The sequence below is a fragment of the Rhinoderma darwinii genome, chromosome 1, assembly GCF_050947455.1.
Source record: "Rhinoderma darwinii isolate aRhiDar2 chromosome 1, aRhiDar2.hap1, whole genome shotgun sequence".
NCBI classification, from domain to species: domain Eukaryota; kingdom Metazoa; phylum Chordata; class Amphibia; order Anura; family Rhinodermatidae; genus Rhinoderma; species Rhinoderma darwinii.
Genome location: NC_134687.1, coordinates 284,709,863 through 284,732,708, shown reverse-complemented (window position 1 = coordinate 284,732,708; position 22,846 = coordinate 284,709,863). Strand labels below are relative to the sequence as shown.

Below are 22,846 nucleotides of genomic sequence, written 5' to 3'. Positions count from 1 at the left end.
GCCCTCCCCCTATGAAGCTATTGCGGGGTGCCGATGGATTACTATGGCATGATGGGGGGGGGGGGGCTTAACAATGACCCTTCTGGTCTGCCATGTACGGAAGCCTATAAGGCCAGAGGCAGGACCTAATAGGCTGACTGTCGGTGTATAACTACCTAAGTAGTGCAATGCGTTATAACTGAGAATTTCTGGTACTAAAAAAAAATCTAAAAGGATGTCTTGGAGAAATAAAGAAGTCGAAGGGTGTTGTCCAGACTGTGGGCAGTTTTTAATACTGATGACCTATCCTCATCAGTATATGATCGGTGGTGGTCCGACACTCTGGGCAGTTATGCAGTGGTCAGTGATGGAAACAGATGGCTGCGGTCACAGTATAGCGGCTGTACTGCAGCTCTACTCCTATTCAAATAGGAGCAGAGCTGCAGCAACCCAGCACTGCTGCTATACAGTGACTGGAGCCATCTGCTTCCAGCACTGACCACCACATAACTTCTGGTGCCAGGAGGCAGCCAGAACAGCTGATCGGTGAGGGGTCTGGGTGTCGGACCCCATCATTCTTATACTGATGATCTATTCTGTGGATAGGTCATTAGTATATAAAAGCACCCCCTGCCTGGAAAACCCCCTTCAAGTTATAAAATCAGATTTTTTTTGCTCAAGTCCTTTTTGTAAGATTTTTTTTTATTTAAATAAACTATACAAAATTGGTATCACCCGGTCCATAACAATCGGAACTATAAAAATGTATTTATCCCATTCGGTGAACTCCGTAAAAAGACAACCTGTAAAACCATGACAGAATTTCTGTTTTTTAGTCACCTTGCCTCCCAAAAAATGGAATAAAAAGTGATCAAAAAGTTAAATGTAACCATAGAAAATGCAGGCAGTCTTTCAAAAACGAAACCCTCACACAGCTTAAAGTGTAGCTAAACGTTTGACAAACTTCTGACATGTCTGTTACCTGTCAGAAGTTTGGATTAGTGGGGATCCGAGCACGGAGACTCCCACCAATCTCTAGAACGAAGCAACTAAAGTGCTCGTGTGAGCGCTCAGCCGTTTCGTGTCTGTTCAGCTTTTTCCGGAAAGCCGATGTATCGGAGTATGGGCTCATAGACTTTATATTGAGTCCGTACACCAATACATTTATTTCCGGAAAGAGCCGAACAGACCTGAAGCGGCTGAGCGCTCACACGAGCGTTTCAGCTTCTTCGCTCTAGTGATTGGTGGGAGTCTCAGTGCTCGGACCCCCACCAATCTAAACTTCCGACTTGTCAGAAGTTTGTCAAACTTTTAGCTGCACTTTAAAAGCTTTGGAAGCCTTTTGTGCATGAAAAATCAATATACATGCATGCATGTTACCAAGTTCCTTTAGAAAAAAAGTTGCACTTATCTGTTTTATGCATTGAGTTTTCGTTTTTATGGCTTCAGCAGCTGTCCTAACCAGTTTGCAACAGTTTCTGCATTCAAACTTCTTGTCTAAGGGCGTTCCTCCGCACTGGTCACATGTTCTCTTCTCTGGCTGTGTGGATTTCTCATGCATGAGCACAGCCTTCTCTCTGCTCTCCCCCCTTCCTTCTGCTTCTGAGGCTGTTTTGCATAACCATGCCCACACCGTTACACAGCGTGTCTATGTATTTCCCATCCTTTCTCCTCGGAGCTTCTGCTCACGATCTTCTCACTACAATATAGATCTCTGCTAACACGGGGTATGTTTCACTGTGCATGCCCAGCTATTTGTGTTTGGGGGAGATCACTGGGCGTGCACTCTAGTCAGTGAAGAGGAGAAAGTGGCTGCTGACAGAAGGGGAACCTTTCTCATCTGCACAGCATACACCAGTGAGTAAGACATTATAGATGTGCAGATGTCACAGTAAATGCTCGTACATGAGTCTACAGAGGAGGAGCTGCTGAGTTTGCCGTCAGGGAGCTGACTGATGGATTAGAGAGAGAATTGAATACAGCAGCTGGCCATGTTCTATGCAGGTACAGAAGACAAATGGTAGCCTATTTTTAATTAAGACCAATTAGAAATGTTTTATTTTGCAAAAAACATACAATGCAATTTAAAATATAATATGCAACGGTGTACATATCCTTTTAATCGATGCAAAAATGGTCGTTTTATTGTGAAAAAGTTGTAACGCAAAAACTGTATAAATTTTCGATCGTTGTAATTGTATCAACCTGCAGAAAAGTTAACATGTCATTTATACCGCACGGTGAATGCTATATTAAAAATAAATTCAAATCATTGCCTGGATTTCTGCGGTTTTTATCACCTTGCCTCTCAAAAAATTTATGTGATTAAAAAGTCAAATGTACCCCAAAATGGTGCCGGTTTTAGAACTACAGCTTGTCCTGCAAAACACCAGCACCCACACCACTGTTATGTCTCTAAAAAAAATCTTATTATAAAACTTATAGCTCTCGTAAGCAGGGGATGAATAAACATCCTGATGTGCAGGCCAGAGGGGAACATTCCTTCTGTTTCATAGGTGGTTAAGGCCCTAATATTTGGGAACCAGGAACGGGTGTACCCAAACAGATCTGCTAGAAGCGAGGGTGCCCACATTCTACCAGTGCAACACTTTCCCAGCTAAATTTCCCAAACTGCAAATGTGTTCCGAAAGGGGGATAAGAATGGACACCATTGATTTGTGTGACACTGGCCTGTGCACAAAGGATTGCTTCAAAGCGTACTAAACATCTATGAATTATTATTTTTAATATTTATGTACCGTTTATATTATACCACCTGACTAATCCCCTGATGTACTCTGCCCAGCTTACCTATGCCTCTACATTATAAACTGAAATGCCAGTAATACTTAAATAAAACTACTAGCAAGCAAAAGCCGTTTTCCAAATGCAAAATTTGTGCTCCTTCCCTTCTGAGCCCTGTAGTGTGCCCAAACAGCAGCTTACATCCACATATATGGCATTGCCATACCTGTGAGAACACGCTTAACCATTTATGGGGTGTTTGGCACAAATGTTCACATTGTACCATCCACTGCACATTAATTTCTTGAAAACACATGTGGGGTCAATATTCTAATTACACCCTTTGATCAATGCCTTGAGGGATGTAGTTTTATAGATGGGGGCACTTAGTGGGGTTTTCCACTGTACTGGTACCTCAGGGGCTCTAAAAATGTGACCTAGTGCCCAAAAACGAACAATCTGTACTCAATGCCATATTTCGCTCCTTCCCTTCTTATCTCTACTGTGTGCCCAAACAGCAGTTTACAAACTCATATGGGGTATCGCCATACTTGAAAGAATTTGCGTAACTAATTATAGTGTGCTTTTTCTCCTTGTGAAAAATGTAAAAATATTTTCGCTAAAATTACATCATTAAAAAAAATTAAATTTTTCGTTTTTACAGCCCAATTCTAATAAAAACGATAACTTATGTGATGTCAAAATGCTCACTTACACCCCCAGATGAATTCCTTAAGTGGTGTAGTTTACAAAATTGAGTCTTTGGGGTGGGTTTTTGTTTTGGCACCTCTGCAAACCTATAATGGCGCCTGTAAAACAACCTAACAAAAGAAGGCTCCAAAATCCACCAGGTGCTCCTTCAATTCTGAGGCCTGTGTTTGAGTCAAGTAGCACAATAGGGCCACATATAGGATATTATTAAAAACGTCAGTATCCGATTAATAAATATTGAGTTGCGATTCTCTGTTAACGCCTTCTGTGTTTTTAAAAAAAAAAAAAAAAAAAAAAAAAGAGAAAAAATTGAATATTTCCACTTTGCTTTAATTCCTGTAAAATGCCTACATAGTTAACAGAAGATATTCAAAACATTATCTTAAAAATGTGCTAAATTTATAAGCCTTCTAATGTCCTAAAATGACAGTTAAAAAATATGGTAAATGTTAACTAGTAACTATTTTGGTGTGGTATGACTATCTGCCTTACAAGCAGAGAAATTCAAGTTCTGCAAACTAATTTTAAAAAATTTTTTTTTTTGTGTTTTTACAAATACACAATGTATCAACGAATTAGAACACCGTATGTGTCACGACAAATGAATCTCAGAATCGCTTGGATAAATAAAAGCAATAAAAAGTTATTCCTACATAGTTACACATCCGATTTGAAAATGGGACTGCCAGAAAGGCCAAAATTGGCTGTGGCAATAAGGGGTTAACCCCTTAAGGACGCAGCAAAAATTGCAAAATTTAGAGAAAATTTTGAAAAAATAGCATTTTTCAGAATTTAAATGCATCTACTTGTCAAACAGACGGTTATACCACCCAAAATAGTTACTAGTTCACATTTACCATATGTATACTTTTAGATCGGCATCGTTTTTTGAACATTATTTTATTTTTCTTGGACGTTACAAGGTTTAGAACATAAACATCAATTTCTCATATAATTAAGAACATTTCAAAAGCCTTTTTTTTAAGTTACCTGTTCAGTTCTGAAGTGGCTTTGAGAGGCCTATGTATAACAAACCCCCCTTAAAAAAAACCATTTTAAAAACTAGACCCCTCAAAGTATTCAAAACAGCATTTAGAAAGTTGTTTGTTTTTTTTAACCCTTCAGGCATTTCACAGGAATTAAAGCAAAGTGGAGGGGAAATTTGCAAATTTCACTTTTCTTGCTGAATTTCAATTTTATTCCATTTTTTTTATTCTGTAACACAGGTTTTACCAGAGAAATACTACTAAATATATATTGTCCAGATTCTGCAGTTTTTAGAAATGTCCCACATGTGGCTCTAGTGCGCTTGTGGACTAAAACACAAGCCCTTAGTGCATTTTGAGGCCTCTTTTTTATTATAATATATTTTAGGCATCATGCCAGGTTTGAAGAGGTGTTGAGGTGCCAAAACAGGAATCCCCCAATAGTGACCCAATTTTGGAAACTACACACCTCAAGGAATTAATTTATGGTTGTTGTTATCATTTTGACCGCACAGTTTTGTCACAGCATCTACTTGAATTGGGCTGTGAAATGAAAAAAATTTCATTTTTTCCAATAAGATGTCATTTTTTTAATCAAAATGTCTTATTTTCACAGGGAACAAAATACCCCATTTTGTTGCCCAATTTCTCCTGAGTGCAGCAATACCCCGTTTGTGGCGATAAACTGGCGTTTGGGCCCATGGGAGGCCTCAGAAGGGAAGGAGCGCTGTGTGTTCTTTGGAGTGCAGATTTTGCTAGATTGGTTTTCGGGTGCCATGTCGCATTTGCAGAGCCCCAGAGGTATCAAAGCAATGGAAACCCACCAGAAGTGACCCCATTTTGGAAACTACACCCCTCAAGGAATTCATTTATGGGTAATGTGACCATTTAGACCCCATAGTTTCTTCACAGAACTTATTTGAATTGGGCTGGGAATTAAAACAAAATAAATTTTTTCCAATAATATGTAGTTTTGGCTGAAAATTTCTTATTTTCTCAAATAAAATATCCCATTCTGTTGCCCAATTTGTCCTGAGTGCGGCAATACCCCATTTGTGGTGATAAACTGCCGTTTGGGCCCATGGGAGAGGGCTCAGAAGGAAAGGACCACCATTTGGCCTACTGGGGATTTTCTGGTGCGAAGTCATGTATGCAGAAGCCCCTGAGGTACCAGTACAGTTGAAACCCCCAAGAAGTGACCCCGTTTAAAAAAATACAAGGCATTCATCTAGAGGTGTAGTGAGCATTTTGACCGGAGACCTACACCGCATAAACTGTAATGTGGGTTCTCACGGGTATGGCAATACCCTCAATGTGGCTGTTATCAGCTGCCTGGGCACGCAGCAGGGCTGAGAAGGGAAAGACTAGGTGGGATAAGCAGTGCAGAGTGCATCAGGGTAAGTAAAACTGGTGTAGAATAAAAATCAAGGGATGTGTGATATATTTTAAAACCCTTTCATACAGAGCCTTAGTTTTTCAGGACACGTGTCACATTGATATATTGTGTCCTCCCTTATCCCCCTCTTATAGCAGACTTTGCACCTCTTTTGACTTATGCCCTTCTTGCCAGTTTGGGGAACTTCTCCTGGAAAGTGTTGCCCTGGTACGATGCGTGTGGCGTCGCTTCCAGAAGTACTGGGTGCCCCCCCCCCCCCTTCTTGGTCCCTAAAGATTTGTTTCTTGATAACCACCTCTTGAAATTCCAGGAAAGTTCCCGTCTGGCCTGCACATCGACGTAGCACGTACTCATTGTACAATGCCATCTGTATGAGGTGCCCGGCCAGCTTCTTATACCACACCGCATGGCGCTGTAGGGCTTCAGGACTTGATCTGACAAGTCCACCCCTCCCATGTACCTATTGTAGTCCAGGATGCAGTCTGGTTGGGGGTCTCTGTACTGGTACCTCGTACAGGTACATGGGTACTGGTGTGACATCTCTTTTGTCCTTGTACTTGACACACAATATGTTGCTGCTAGAATGTGCCCTGCTCTCACCCCTTCTTGTTTGCCCTGCAGAGTCTTAGGGAGGCCTCTCCGATTTCTTCTAGCAGTGCCGCGTGCCGCAGTACTTCTGGAAGCAAGGCACTTGAAGAGTGGGAAGCTGGTATAAAAATTATCCAGGTAGAGGTGGTAGCCCTGGTCCAGCAGTGGGTGCACCAAATCCCACACAATTTTTGCATTAACTCCCAGTAAGGGGGGGCATTCTGGGGGCTGAATACTAGTGTCCTTTCCTTCATATATCCTAAATTTTTAGGTATACCCTGATGCACTCTCTCACAGCTTATACATCTTCACACCATACCTTGCCCTCTTATCCGGCAGGTACTGGCGGAAATTGAAGCCTCCCTTTAAAATGTACCAAGGACTCATCAATCGAAATACAATTCTCGGGGGTGTATGCTTGGGAAAACCGGGCACTGAAACATTCTAATAAGGGCCTCCGTTTATACAAATGGTCAAAACTGGGGTCATCTCTGAGTGGGCGCTGCTCACTAGGAGAAGCGAAGTATTGCCTCATTTTATTTTATTTTTAGGTTCCAGTTCAGTTCTGAAGTTGCTTTGAGGGGCCTATATATTGGACACCCCTATGAAACACCCCATTTTAGAAACTAGACCCCTCAAAGTATTCACAACAGCATTTAGAAAGTTTATGAACTCTTTAGGTGTTTCACAGGAATTTAGGGCAAAGTAGAGGTGAAATTGACATATTTATTTATTTTTGTCAGAAAATCCTATTTATACAATTTTTTTTCTATAACACAGAAGGTTTTATCAGAGAAACGCAACTCAATATTTATTGCCCAGATTCTGCAGTTTTGAGAAATATCCCATATGTGGCCCTAGTGCGGTAATGGACTGAAGCACCGGCCTCCGAAGCAAAGGAGCACCTAGTGGATTTTGAGCCCTCCTTTTTATTAGGCACCATGTCCGGTTTGAAGAGGTCTTGTGGTGCCAAAACATTGGAAACCCCCCAAAAGTGACCCCAATTTGGAAAATAGACCCCTTGAGGAATTCATTGCAGTTTTCATGTCATGCATGCGGCTTTTTGATCAGTTTTTATTCTATTTTTAAGTGGCGTGGTGACTAAAAAACAGCAATTCTACTATTGTTTTTTTATTCTATTATTTTACAGCGTTCACCGTGCGTTATAAATGACATATTCACTTTATTCTGCGGGGCGATACAATTAAGACGATACCATATGTTTATAGTTTTTTTTTATGTCTTATGGCATTTGCACAATAAAAATACTTGTAAAAAATAATTTACTTTTTGTGTTACCATATTCTAAGAGCCAGAACTTTTTTATTTTTCCATCAAGAAAGCCGTGCGTGGACTTATTTTTTTGTGTAACGAACTATAGTTTAAATCATTACTATTTTTAGTTACATGCGACTTTTTGATCTCTTTTTATTCCATTTTTTGGGAGGTGAAGTGGCCAAACAATTGTGATTGTGGTACGGTTTATTATTTTCTTTTACGGCGTTCACCGCGCGGAATAAATAACGAAATCATTTTGTAGTTCGGGCCGTTACGGACGCGGCTATACCAATTTTGTATAGTTTATTTGTTTATCTATTTTTATTAATAATAAAAGACTGATAAGGGAAAAAGGGGGATTTTTACTTTTATCACTTTTATAACTTTTACTTTATTACTTTGTCCCACTAGGGGAATTGACGACAGGAGGCCCTGATCGCTATTCTAATACACTACATGCGTAGTGCAGTGTATTAGAGCTGTCAGCTACTCTCTGACAGCAAGCATAGTGGGTCCTGACCGTCAGGATCCACTAGGTTTCCGTCGATGGCAGCTGTCACAGCTCCTGTATGTCTCGGGAAGACGGCCGAAACGGCCGTTACTCCCGTGATGTACTATTAGGTCATGGAGCGCGAACGATACAGCTACCATGACCTAATAGTACGTCCAGGAGTGGGAAGGGGTTAAAAAAAACAAAAAACTTGAAATTGAATATTTCCACTTTGCTTTAATTCCTGTAAAATGCCTAAATAGTTAACAATATTTTGAATAACTTCTGTTATCTTGTGGCGAAATTGCTGGGGGTTTTTTTCTATTCCCCACCAAAAAGTTAATTAAAGTTAATCAATAAATTCTATGTACCCCAAAATGGTGCTATTAAAAATTACAACTTGTCCCGCAAAAAACAAGACCTTATAAAGCTATGTTGACGCAAAAATAAAGTGTATAGCTCTTTGAATGAGACGATGGAAAAACGTAAAAAAATGGCTTGGTCATTAATGTCTAAAATAAGGGGTTAAAGGGGAATTAACCATTCAGGTCACTTTTGAGAATAAGCTGTCATGTGTATGTACATGGCGGAGAAGCTTATTTCTGGCCATTATCAGACTTTTATTCAGTTTTGGTTTTTTTTTTATGAGGGTATGTTCACACGGCGGGGGTCCGTAACGGCTGAAATTACGGGGATGTTTCGGCCTGAAAACATCCCCGTAATTTCAGCCGTACCGGCATGTGCAGGCGCTTGAACGCCGCGTCAATTACGGCCGTAATTAGCGCTGCTATTCAGTGCGACACCGGCCTGTGCATAAAGGATTGTGTCACAGCGTAACACACATCTATGTATCCTTTTATTGTTTAGGGTATGTTCACATGGCAGCGTTCGTAACGGCTGAAATTACGGGGATGTTTTCAGAAGAAAACATCCCCGTATTTTTAGCCGTTACGGCATGTGCAGGCGCTTGAACGCCGCGTCCATTACGGACGTAATTGGCGCTGGTTTTCATTGGAGTCAATGAATAGCGGCTCCAATTACGGCCAAAGAAGTGACAGGTCACTTCTTCTACGCGGGCGTCTATTTACGCGCCGTCATTTGACAGCGGCGCGTAAATATACGCCTCGTGTGAACAGACAAACGTCTGCCCATTGCTTTCAATGGGCAGATGTTTGTCAGCGCTATTGAGGCGCTATTTTCAGACGTAATTCGGGGCAAAAACGCCCGAATTACGTCCGTAAATAGGCCGTGTGAACATACCCTAACAGTTTTTCCTTTTCAATAGGCTGTATCTCCAATTTTCAGTTTTCTCTGAGCGAGCAGGTGGACCCTAAGGGGATTGTCACAGGGGATGTGTCTGAGGCAAAAAAGTACAAGACTGATTTCAAGAGAAAACCGCCTCTAAATCTAGGTGTTTTTGTAGCTGGTTTTCAAAGCAATTTTGATTTTAGCAAGCGTTTTCAAAGTGTAATTTGACACTACGCCTGAAAATAAGTCATGTGAACATGCCCTTACTACTATCATGTCTGCTATACACCGCACACAGAGGAGAATCCTTTCCTATCTCGATCACCTATATAACAGCAACCTGGAGGAGATTATACAGCAGTAATGAGCAGTGTAGCTGAGAATCCATCACTGGGGTGAGATATAACATCTACTATAAGCTACTGCAGCGTTTGTGTGCGGTGTCTCTCTGCCTCTCACTCTGCTCCTGCTCACTTCTCCCCCCTTCATAGACTTCTATGGGCAGCTTTAACCTGATCACTCTAAGGCTGGCTTCACACGACCTATTTTCAGGCGTAAACGAGGCATTTAATGCCTCGAATTCCGCCTGAAAACACAGCTCAAATACGTTGGCAAACATCTGCCCATTCATTTCAATGGGTTTACCGACGTACTGTGCCGACGACCTGTAATTTTACGCGTCGCTGTCAAAAGACGGCATGTAAAATAACAGCGTCGTCAAAGAAGTGCAGGACACTTCTTGGGACGTAATTTGAGCCGTTTTTCATTGACTTCAGTGAAGAACAGCTCCAAATTACGTCCGTAATTGACGCCTCGTAAAACGCGAGTACGAGCAATTACGTCTGAAATGCAGGAGCTGTTTTCTCCTGAAAACAGCTCTGTAATTTCAGACGTAAATGCAGTTATCGTGGGCACATACCCTAACTCACTGATGGTAGAAAAATTGTAAATTCAGAGTTAGTGTACAGGTAGGAGGAGAAGTAAAGGAGTCTGAGTGGAGAGAGTCATTTGTCTCTAAGTTTCTTGTGTTCGTTTGGACTACTTTTCAGTGTATGGCCAGCTTTGTGTGCAGCAGGTATGCACAGTAAAAAACGATGCTGCTATCTCGCTTCAAGCTGGATGTTTATATTAGCAGCAATGTAAGCTGGATTCCCGTGTATTATGGAGCAGGAGGAGGCTATAAGAAGCAGAGGAAAACCCTGTCACAGATTTCTCCTCAGTTTGTGGCTGCTGCTGGACCTATGTGTATTAAGTGAGAGATTCAGATTAACTCTGAGCGGTCTCCTCCTCTAGAAAATTAACCCTTTATAAGCAGCGGTCTCCTCCTCTAGCAGATTTAGCCTTTGCAATTAGTCGTGAATGGGAGTTGCGTAGCACAGCGAGCTACGCTTTTTCAGTAACTCCCGTTCACTTCTATAGGAGTTACAGAAACCGTGTAGCTCGGCTGTTTTCGATTTCCGGTCACCTCGTAACTGCTAGTATATGGAGCTCTCACTTCCATCTGCTCTAGCCTGAGCTAGAATCTTTAGTAGCAAGGACATATTGCATGTACTTTCTTGCAGGGAAAGGTTTTATTGGAACCTGTCATTAGTTTTGACCCCCCCCCCCCCTAAAGCACTACCACTGCCTTTATAGTGTAGCTGAATAGCTTTTTTTAACCTCTTCCCGTCATTTTTCGCATGGATGCTTCATTAGAATCTGAGTACGTGACATCAGCTGCGGGTGTCAGCTGTATGTTACAGCTGACACCCTGCTGTAACGGCAGGGACCGGAGCTAGCTCTTTCAGCACCCTGGACAGTGACTATCCCCTGACGTCGCCTAGCAACGCTCCCGTAATTACTGGTGCACACACACGTAGTCACCCGTAATTAGGGGAGCCCCATAGACTTCTATGGGCCTGCCCGTGCCGGAATTACGGCCAGAAATAGGACATGTTCTATATTTTTCAACGGCATGGGCACCTTCCCGTAAGCATACGGGGAGGTACCCGTGGCCAATAGAATGCCATGGGCCCGTAAAAACATGCCGTAATAAAAAATAGGCAGTTGTGACGGCCCGAGGGGAACGTTTTTCTGTTTCAAGTGCCGATTTATCAAGTCCCTAAAATTAGGGAACCAGGAAGGGGAGGGCCCAAACATATCTGCTGGAAGTGAGGGTGCCCGTATTCTACCAGGACAACACTGCCCAGCAAAATTCCCCAAACTGCAAAGGTGCCGAGTGTGGACCAAAAGGGGGATAAGAAAGGACATTGTTTATCAGTGCGACACCGGCCTGTGCATAAAGGATTGTGTCACAGCGTAACACACATCTATGTATCCTTTTATTGTTTAGGGTATGTTCACATGGCAGCGTTCGTAACGGCTGAAATTACGGGGATGTTTTCAGAAGAAAACATCCCCGTATTTTTAGCCGTTACGGCATGTGCAGGCGCTTGAACGCCGCGTCCATTACGGACGTAATTGGCGCTGGTTTTCATTGGAGTCAATGAATAACTGCTCCAATTACGCCCCAAGAAGTGACTGGTCACTTCTTTGACGCGGGCGTCTATTTACGCGCCGTCTTTTGACAGCGGCGCGTAAATATACGCCTCGTGTGAACAGACAAACGTCAGCCCATTGCTTTCAATGGGCAGATGTTTGTCAACGCTATCGAGGCGCATTTTCGGACGTAATTCGGGGGTTAATATGCCCGAATTACGTCCGTAAATAGGCCGTGTGAACATACCCTTATTTCTACCCCGTTATTATACCACCTGGCAAAGCCCCTGATGTAAATTTTGGGGTATGTCTCCAGTGGCACAAGCTGGGCACAACATATTTGCCACTGAAATGTCATATCTAGGTAGAAATTGCAATTTGGATGTGGAATCCCCTGACCAGAGTCCTGGAGCAGAGCCGGACAGTGATGTCAGGGAATTCCACAGAGTCCCGGAGCAGAGCCTATACTAGCGTCCCTGCCCTGCTCTGGGACTCCGGCTCTGGGGTCAAATGAAGGTTTTTTGTTTTTTTGCTTCTTTTTTTTTTTAAGCCATTCTGTAAGAGAGTGTTTGGTACAGCACTGATATGTTGCAGGTTTATTGTTGGCTCTCACTGATGTAACGAGAGCAGTAAAATGGCAACAGAGATTGTTTATAGCTGGGTGTAGAAGGCGTGATGAGTCCCTGCTACCGGCGCATTGCATGCTGGGACACCAGTGGTGCATGCCGGGAGATCTGTATGACCGGAAGAGCAAGACAAAGAACACACAAATCTCTCAATGTAAACAATAGAGAATAATGGTAAGTTAACCCCTTAATGACCAGCCTATTTTAAATCTTAATGACCAAGCAATTTTTTGCGTTTTTCCATTGTCTCATTCCAGGAGCTCTAACTTTTTTATTTTTGTGTTGACATAGCTGTATAAGGTCTTTTTTTTTTGCGGGACAAGTTGTATTTTTTAATAGCACCGTTTTGGGGTACATATAATTTATAGATATTTTTTTTTTGGGGGGGGAATAGAAAAAAACTGACATTTTGCCACTCTTTTTTTTTTTTTGCGACCTAAATCTACGCCGTTTACCGTGTGGTATAAATAACACCAACTTTATTCTGTGGGTTGTTACGATTGCAACGATACCAAATTTGTATAGATTTTGTATGTTTTACTACTTTTACACAGTAAAAATGCGTTTCCATATTTGAAGAGCAATAACTTTTTTTAAAATTTTTCCACCGAAGTTGTATGAGGGCTTTTTTTTTGCGGGACAACTTGTAGTTTTTATTGGTACCATTTTGGAGTAGATGCGACTTTTTATCACATTTTTTTTAAAGTCGGGATTCACAGAAAACATCAATTTTTCCATTGTTTTTTATTTTATTTTTTACAGCGTTCACCGTGCGGGTTAAATAATGTAATAGCTTTATACTCTGGGTCGTTACGAACGCGGCGATACCAAATATGTGTAACTTTTTCTTTACTTTTACTTTTGTTTTTTTAATAGTGGAAAAAGTGGGTTTTTAATTTTTATTTTTTTTCACTTTTTTTTATTAACTTTTTTATTAAACTTTTTTTTTTTTTTTTTTTACTAGTCCCACTAGGGGACTTTAATATGCGATCCTCCGATCGCTTTTATAATACACTTCAATACTTTTGTATTGCAGTGTATTACTGCCTGTCCGTTTAAAACGGACAGACATCTGCTAGGCCATGCCTCTGGCATGACCTAGCAGGCATTCAGTACAGGCAGACCTGGGGGCCTTTATTAGGCGCCCGGCTGCCATAGAAGACATAGACACTCGGTGATCTCGTAATATTCTTCTATATTAAAAAAAGCACTCCCACAATTTATTTTATTTTATTCTCTGGCCCATTAGAGAGGCCCATTCCTGTCCACACATGAGACGCTGTTGCAGTTGGGGAGTCCTATTGCTGGTCACATGACACAGCTGAGGACCGGAAGGGAGTGGATAACGCACAAATACAACCACCGGTAAGAAGATTCACCACAATTTACATAATGGGCCAGAGAATGAAAAGTTTTGTGGGAGTGCTTCTTTAATTCTCAAATTGTTCATCTAATCGAGCATTGCCTGTATTCATAACATATACTTTGCTATTTGAAAGGATAACCAACGTTTTCTTGGTCTGAAAATAGTAGAGCAATATCCTGGTCTGATTTCTGAATTCACCGTTTTAGCAGAGAGCGTCTTAGTAAATGGCCTGCGTATGTCTTGTTGGCTGCCTGTATTCTTATATAACTTTTTTGTTTCTAGCTTATAGTTCATGTTGGAGTTTCTGGTATGGCCTCAGCTATAACACTAGAAAAGTGTGGCCACAACAAAGGTTACCAAGGTCTGGACAACCGCCAATTCTGCCCAGATAAGCAGTGCTGTGTGGAAGGAGGCCCAGAATGCTTGCAGTCTTCGATTGACATGGATGTTGTTTGCGAGAGGATTTCAGCAGCTGGACTAGATGTCCAGTTTACAGTGTCTACAGATGCGGGCAGGTACACATTTTTATTTTTCATACTACTTTGTTGATAGCAATTGAGCTGGCCTTTCACTAAAGTAACTCTATGTTGTGGTCCGATTTATTTTCATGGGACCGTGTTAGCCATGTTTTTTTTGTCTAAGAGGCGCATTTAGGCTGGATTCACGTTTTGTGGTGCTTTTTTTTAGTGCGGCCAGATGTTACATTAAATTCTATAGTAAAATATCTAATGTACTACACACAACTGGGTTTTGGTTTGTGGCGTTTTTGAAGCAATTTTGTAGTCCGTGTCATTTTTTGTTTTTTTTCTAACGCAGCTTGCTCTGGGTATTGCCTTTTATCAGGCAATTTTACCATATGCTTCTCTATAGGACTTTAAAAAAAAAAAGCATGTACAAAATGACACCAAATTAAAAACGCAACTAAATCTCATCCACACGAGGTTGAAAAAATATGCAGAAAACTGGTGCAAAATTGACCTGCAGTGCGGATTCTCAATCTGCAGTATGTCAATTTATCTTGTGTAAACGCTGCGGAACTTCCGCACGGAAATATAGCAGCATTTCCGTCCAGTGTGCAGAGCCACAAAAAGCCTCGGGCATTATTTTAGTTCATCCCAAAGCTGTTCGATGGGGTTGAGGTCAGGGCTCTGTGCGGGCCAGTCGATTTTCTTTCATACCAAACTCGCCCAACTATGCCTTTATGGACCTTGCTTTGTGCAATGGGGCACAGTCATGCTGAAACAAAAAAGGCCTTACCCCCAAACTGTTCCCACAAAGTTGGAAGCATACAATTGTCCCGAATGTCTTGATATACTGATATTTTTCCTTTCACTGGAGCGAAGGGGCCTATGCCAACACCTGGAAAACAACCCCATAACATTATCCTTCCTCCACCAAACTTTACAGTTATCACAATGCAATTAGGCAGGTAACGTTCTCCTGACATTCGCCAAACTCGGACTTTTCCATCAGACTGCCACGTAGAAAACCTGTAATGTGGTTTTGAATTTAAAGGGGTTTGCCCACCAGGGACGTTTATGGCATATCCACAGGATATGCCATAAATTTCAGATAGATGCGGGTCCCACCTATCTCTAGAACGGGGCCCCCTAAACCCTGTTCTACCCTTCTCGGTTCCCGCTGTTTTCGTAGCTCTCATAGAAGTGTATGGCAGTTACGAAAATACAGAAGCTCTCGTGCTACGCTACTTCCTTAGCTGCCATTTACTTCTATGGGAGGCAGCGGGAACGGAGAAAGGTAGAACGGCGTTTAGCAGACCCCGTTCTAGAGATAGATGCGGGGCCCACATCTGACTTTTATGGCAGATCCTGTGGATATGTCATAAATGTCCCTGATTGGAAACCCCTTTAATGGTTATAGGCTTACAGCAAAAACACTTTGATAAACGCATGGGTATTTTAAAAAAACGCATACGTTTTTACAAAAACGCCTGCATTTTTTAGATGCGTCTCTTTAGGGTATGTTCCCACAGGCAGGAGACGCTGCAGATTTTGTTGGAGAGATTTCTGTGAATGGAGTTTTTTCTGGAGGTGCATAGATTTCTGCAAGTTCCATTTAAATGAATGGAACTGATTTTCAGTCGTTGAAATTTCTGCAACAAGATCTGCCGTGTCTGAATCCATCCTTCGGGTCCATACACAGGTTGCAGTTGAATTGCGGGGAAAAATGCATGCGCTTTTTGGTGCATTTTTTAATGTCCTTGTTTTTTTTACCGCAACCGCATAAACAATGCATTCTGTCGCAGGAAAAACACATTTGTATTTCGGGTGTGTATTTTCAATGTTGTTCTAACTGTGCCTCAACCACAACATGTCAATGGACCCTTAGGGTACGTTCAAACGTAGCGCAAATACTTCAAACTTATTTCTTTGCGAAGATCTGCAGTGTAATACTGTAGCGATGCAGCTGCGTACAGCAACCCACATCTCCTCTTCCTAACATCTGTTGCACCAGTAGCTTGCCTTTGACCCACCTTGAAATGTAAGCAATTTAGCTAAGGACACCTTTGTACTGAATTATTTTTTTGTTCAATTGCTTCCTAAATGCTAAATTAATTAACGTTTTAAATAGTCTTCATTAAAGATGTCCTACCATTTTACTGATGTAGAGTCCGTGTTAGCTGTCCTTCAAATTCTGACATAAATCCGAGGGCCACACCTCTCCTGTCAAGGGGCTGACGTTATCTGCTCTTCCATCCTTTCTCTCTATGTAAGGCCTTATTTACACGAACACTGCGCATCTCTGACATGAAAAACTGCAGTTTTTCACGTCCGAGGTGCATCCGTGCTCAGCGCTGCGGGACGCGATGTCACGCATCCCCCATAGTTGAGTCTATGGAGAGATGTGTGATGCGCAAAAAGAACGGACATGTCCTATTTTCGCACTGACCCTTCACACGGTCCATTGAAACAACGCCTGTGTGAACGGCCACATTGAATTACAAAGGTTCCGTGGGACGGCCGCTGTTTCAACGGCCGTCCCACAGACGTTTAACACGTTCGTGTAAATAAGGCCTTAGAGAGAACAGCAGGGAGGGGGAGGAAACTGTAAATGGCAGATCAGAATGTGAAGAAGAGGTAAAGTATCCAAGTTTTCCAGGAGGGCAGAACTTACATCCAGCATGTATTACTGGTAGGGTCACCCACATAAGTCTGACACTAGGAGCATGTTGCAAACTGAATATCAGGGGTCTAAAAATGTATGATGGACTGGAGATTACAGCCTTAGGCCTGATTTACACGAGCGTGTGCGTTTTGCGCACGCAAAAAAACGCAGCGTTTTGCGTGCGCAAAAGGCACTTGACAGCTCCGTGTGTCATCAGTGTATGATGCGCGGCTGCGTGATTTTCGCGCAGCCGCCATCATAGAGATGAGGCTAGTCGACGTCAGTCACTGTCCAGGGTGCTGAAAGAGTTAACTGATCGGCAGTAACTCTTTCAGCACCCTCGACAGTAAATTCCGATCACCATATCGAGTAACCTGTTTAAAAAAAAAAAGAGGTTCGTACTTACCGAGAACTTCCCGGCCGTTGCCTTGGTGACGCGCCTCTCGACATCTGGCCCTACCTCCCTGGATGACGCGGCAGTCCATGTGACCGCTGCAGCCTGTGCTTGGCTTGTGATTGGCTGCAGCTGTCACTTGGACTGAATTGTCATCCCGGGAGGTCAGACTGGAGGAAGAATCCGGGAGTTATCGGTAAGTCAGAACTTTTTTTTTTTTTTTTTAACACGTTCACGTATATTGGGATCGGAAGTCACTGTCCAGGGTGCTGAACCAGTTTAACTCTTTCAGCACCCTGGACAGTGACTGTCTCCTGCCGGGTTCGGTCAAAACGAGTTCGGCCGAACCCGGTGAAGTTCGGTTCGCTCATCTCTAAGACACTCCGTTCGGATGTTTGTAAACAGAAAAGCACGTGGTGCTTTTCTGTTTACATTCAGTTTGACAGCTCTTGCGCGAATCACGCAGTTCGCACGGAAGTGCTTCCGTGCGACCTTCGTGGTTTTCACGCACCCATTGACTTCAATGGGTGCGTGATGCGCGAAAAACGCACGATTATAGAGCAAAATTCACGCATTGTCTGCACTGCCCCATAGAGTAATATAGATGCGTACGACACGCGTGAAAAGCACGCGCGTCGCACGCGCGTATATTACGCTCGTGTAAATGAGGCCTTAAACTTAGTGGTTACCTTGGGTTAAAGTTGCACTAACATATAAAATAATTTTTCCATGTCAAAGATGTCCATAGCCTTTAAATAGTCAAGTAAGCATGGATGCACTGCATTTTAATAGGTTGTCTTTTATCTGACAGGTATCTGTGTGACTTCACTTACTATACATCTCTGTATGAGAGTCATGGCAAATCTGTGTTCATCCATGTGCCTCCTCTAGGGAAGCCATATACAGCAGCACAACTGGGAAGAGCACTGCAGACCATCCTACAAGTGATCCTAGACATGGTGGAGCAATCGGAGGACCAGATCAACTGCGATAACAAACAAGATTATCTGTTCAACTAATCATTTCTACAAATGAGGAAAACGCAATAGGCACTCTGATGAGAACTTAGCATTGCCATGTGTTTAGACTGCAAAATGTGTTTTCTTTTTCTGACCAGGATTATTTCATCCTACCTGAAAGGTTTCAAAATTTGCAGGTGTGCCATACCCGTTGTCTTTGCCAAATGTGATTTAAAGGGGTAGTACAGTATTAGAAAACATGTCTGCTTTCTTCCAAAAACAGTGCCACATCTATCCACGGGTTCTGTCTGGTATTGCAGCTAAGACCCATTCACTTAAATTGAATGGTGCAATACCAGACACAACCCCTGGACAGGTGTGGCGCTGTTTTTGAAAGAAAGCAGCCTTGTTTTTCAAATTCTGTATAACCTCTCAAATGTTGCCCGAACCTCCATCTAATGAGGAGATATGGGATAGGATTGAAAATGGTATTTGTATTTTATTATAATTGGGCAATGTGTCAATAAGCAATTGTTCAATTTATGAGAATAAAGTAGCATCTTAGAAGGGAATAAAAATTGAGTATAATCACTCTTGATTACTCCATATGGTATCCAGAGATTACCATTAGGCCAGGATCACACACACAATTGTGGTGCAGTTTTTGGCTTACATTTTTGGGAAAAGGTATAAAGAAAAAACTGATGCGTCTCCTTTCTTTTGTGTCCACTTCTGTGTTTGGCCTTAGACTTCGCCACAACTACTTTTGTACTCTCCAGCCCTAAACCGTTAGTATTTTGGAGTATTTTGAAAGTAGACCGAGTTATATTGACCAATATTATTATTATTATTACTACTACTACTACTTACATGAAGTACTGTAGAGCTCTGTGATTTTTGGACAAAGTATCTTGGTAGTGAATTCAGTACAATTTGCGTTCAGTTTTTATATTGCAATTGAAGAACCTATATAAATTCTTTGTTCAAAACCATATTAAATGGAAAAATGCAAAATGGATCTTAAAAGCCTACTAGGTCTTGACTAGGGATTTGTTTGTTTAGAATGAGTTTTTGGATTTGGGTTAATCCGTTTTATATTTTAGAGTTCTTTCACTTGCTGTTTCTGATTTTTAAGTGAGATTTTTACCAAAATGTTTGAATTGTTAATGTATGATTCATGAATTACATGTGCCATTTAAGTACTAAATATATACAGTTATACAAAAGTATCCTTTGAAAAGGGGCAAAGGATCATCGTGTACTTACCTGAAGATAAAAAGTATAGGAAAAGCCTTTTTTTTTTTTTTTTTTCATTCAAATAACACATGGCTGAAAATTGAACTTAAAGGGTTTTCCCATGAATAATATTTAAGGCCTTTCAGGTCTGGTATGGATCAAACTCCTATGACCCCCAACAATCCTTAGAACTGGATGCCTAGTTCCTCATTCCAGGCAAAGTGGTTGTATGTGTGGTGCCACCCTAGATTATAGTTTATGTACGACTCTGTAACAATTGAGTTAGAAAGATTAGCTGTTTCTGTATCTCTCATAGACTGTAATACAAAGTGACTGCTCATGCATTCAGGGGATCAGTAGGGGTCCCAGGGGTTGGACTCCCATTGATCAGACACTTCTGATCTACCAATTTGTTTATTAAAGTAGCATGCTTATGATCAGACTGTTTTACAGTGCCATGTTATAGTGTATCTGGGTTAATCTAACACTACGCACAGACTAACCCACTGCTATATACTACTGATTGTTCTGTTGCACCCCCTCTGCTGGGTCCCACCCTATTTCCCTAGCCACCCAACACTCTACCCCATCTGACCAACACACACTAAACACAATGGCCGAATATACTTCAGACTGATTCATTACGTAACTCGGCCAAAGATCTTGTTCTGTGCGGCCTACAGCAAATGGGACATTTACATTGTCAATAACTATGTCTGTCCTGTACGGTCTCTTGCTGCTTCTTAGTAAGTAATAGGGTGTATTCGCACAGTGCGGTCTTTGCCGCGGTTTCCAGTCTCTCTTCAAAATTGCTGTAAAAACGCACCTATGATAGTGGCGTACGCTGTATGATAAATTTGGAGGATCTTGCTCCAGTTTTCTCTTCCTTAGCCAACCAAGAGTTGGTATAAGCTTTCATTTGTTGCATTTAGGCCATTCCACACCCCCTGTTAAGCCACACACCCTTTTATAGCAACTTTTTTTTTTTTTTTTTTTTTAAGGGTCTAGTGAGGTGTAAACTGTTCTTAAATTAGGCTAAAATGAAATGTGCCAATATTTTTCATCACTTTTTTTTAGATGCGGACACAGTAGTATATTTGACCCAGTGTGTGAAGGATGACTAAAAGAAACAGATTAAGATTCTATACAAATTTTGTCTTAAGAACAAAATAGAATCAACACAAATAAATCAACTGCAGCAAAACTGCACTATATGAACTCCACTGAAAGCTGCATTCACACTTTGATAGGACCGTGTATCGGTGCTTTAGAAATGGCTTTTCTGCTTTAATCTAATCCCATGTTGACAAGAAAAAAATAAAAAAAAATATATATATATATATATATATATATATATATATATATACACACACACACACACACACACACACTCACACAAAACCTATTTTCTATAAAAGTATAAATAAAGTCTATGGCTAAGGCCAGATTCACACGAACGTGGAGAATCTCAGACAGGATAAATAAGATATTTTTTACGTCCGAGGTGCCCCCATGCGGGTTCAGTTTTCACGGGTCCCTGTAGACTCGAGTCTATGGAGGGATCTGTGAAAAGGGAACAAAATAAGACCTGTTCTATTTTTCAACGGACCCTTCACACGGCCACATTGAAATACATGCGTCCGGGTGACGGTCATCACACGGATGTGCTCTACGTTTGTCTGAATTCAGCCTTAGGGTATGTGCACACACACTAATTACGTCCGTAATTGACGGACGTATTTCGGCCGCAAGTCCCGGACCGAACACAGTGCAGGGAGCCGAGCTCCTAGCATCATACTTATGTACGATGCTAGAAGTCCCTGCCTCGCTGCAGGACAACTGTCCCGTACTGTAAACATGATTATACTACAGGACAGTTGTCCTGCAGCAAGGCAGGGACTTCTAGCGTCGTACATAAGTATGATGCTAGGAGCCCGGCTCCTTGCACTGTGTTCGGTCCGGGACTTGCGGCCGAAATACGTCCGTCAATTACGGACGTAATTAGTGTGTGTGCACATACCCTTAGGCTTTATTGAGATGGGCGTATTTTATGGCTCCATGGGTATAATGTATGATGGCAAAAGTGGGGTGGCATCCCATTTCTTAGAGGTTTCTATTCAGGAAAGGCTTTCTTGCATTCTTTCCATAGGATTTAATCTTGTTTGTGCACTAAACCTACATCATCCATGTGGGGCCGCAATATTCCTGATTTTGCTTTTAGATCTTATATCCAATAGCTTTAACTGAAAAAAACATTACGTTAGAATTTGTATTTTGCAGTAATAAGCAAAACATGCATAACCTATACGCATCACCAAGAAAGCCAGGCATTAATCATGTTTTCAGTACGGGACAGTTTTCCCGTGACAAGGCAGTGACACCTAGCCGCATACATAACTATGATGCTAGGAGCCCGGCTCCCTGCAGAGTGTTCGGTCCGGGAAATGCGGCCGATGTACGGACCGTATATCACGGACTGAACACGCTAGTGTGTGAAGCTCCTTAGTAGGGCAGTGCTGCATGTTATAACTACAATCGTGGTTTTTACATGTAGTACTACAATGTGGTTTTCCATAGAAAAACTTTAAGGAGCATTTACTAAAACTGTTTCTCTGAAGCTATATTCATATTTGCGATACCCAATCTGTTTTAATATCATCCGTCATTTTTTAACAGATGGTATCAAAATAACAGATGCAGACGGATTACAATCATTTAGTATCTGTTATACATTGATGCCGATGTTAAACATAACCCATACGTTAGACATTAGTTTTTTCAGAACGGAGAAAAAAAGTCCTGTACTTTGCACTTTTATCTCTGTCAAAAAAAATGGATGACTAACATAATGGGCGCTAATGGATGCAATTAAAAATACCATTGATTTCAAAGGGATTTTTAACAGATCCGTTTTTTTACGTTATTCCGATCAGAGTAACAGATTATGCAACACAAGTGTGAATTTAGCCTAATAAAAAAAATGTCCTGCAGTTGCGCTGATATTTTGTACCGCACCACACAAGCAAAGTCCATAGAGGAAAAACTGGTAATACTGCTTAAAGAGGCTCTGTCACCAGATTTTGCAACCCCTATCTGCTATTGCATGTGATAGGCGCTGCAATGTAGATAAGAGTAACGTTTTTATTTTTAAAAAACGAGCATTTTTGGCCAAGTTATGACCATTTTTGTAATTATGCAAATGAGGCTTGCAAAAGTCCAAGTGGGTGTGTTTAAAAGTAA

General features: G+C 41.6%; 1 protein-coding gene across 2 annotated transcripts in view; it reads left to right on the top strand.

The window, feature by feature from the left end:
• The window catches only part of PGPEP1 (pyroglutamyl-peptidase I), a 65,092-nt gene extending 45,049 nt beyond the window's left edge, over positions 1-20,043 (top strand). For both annotated transcript variants that reach the window (XM_075864617.1, XM_075864609.1), the window contains 2 exons: positions 14,174-14,406; positions 18,223-20,043. In XM_075864617.1, the coding sequence (XP_075720732.1) occupies positions 14,174-14,406; positions 18,223-18,430 (441 nt within the window). In that variant the 3' untranslated portion in view covers positions 18,431-20,043. The remainder of the gene's footprint in view (positions 1-14,173; positions 14,407-18,222) is intronic.
• The last annotated feature ends 2,803 nt before the right edge of the window (positions 20,044-22,846 follow it).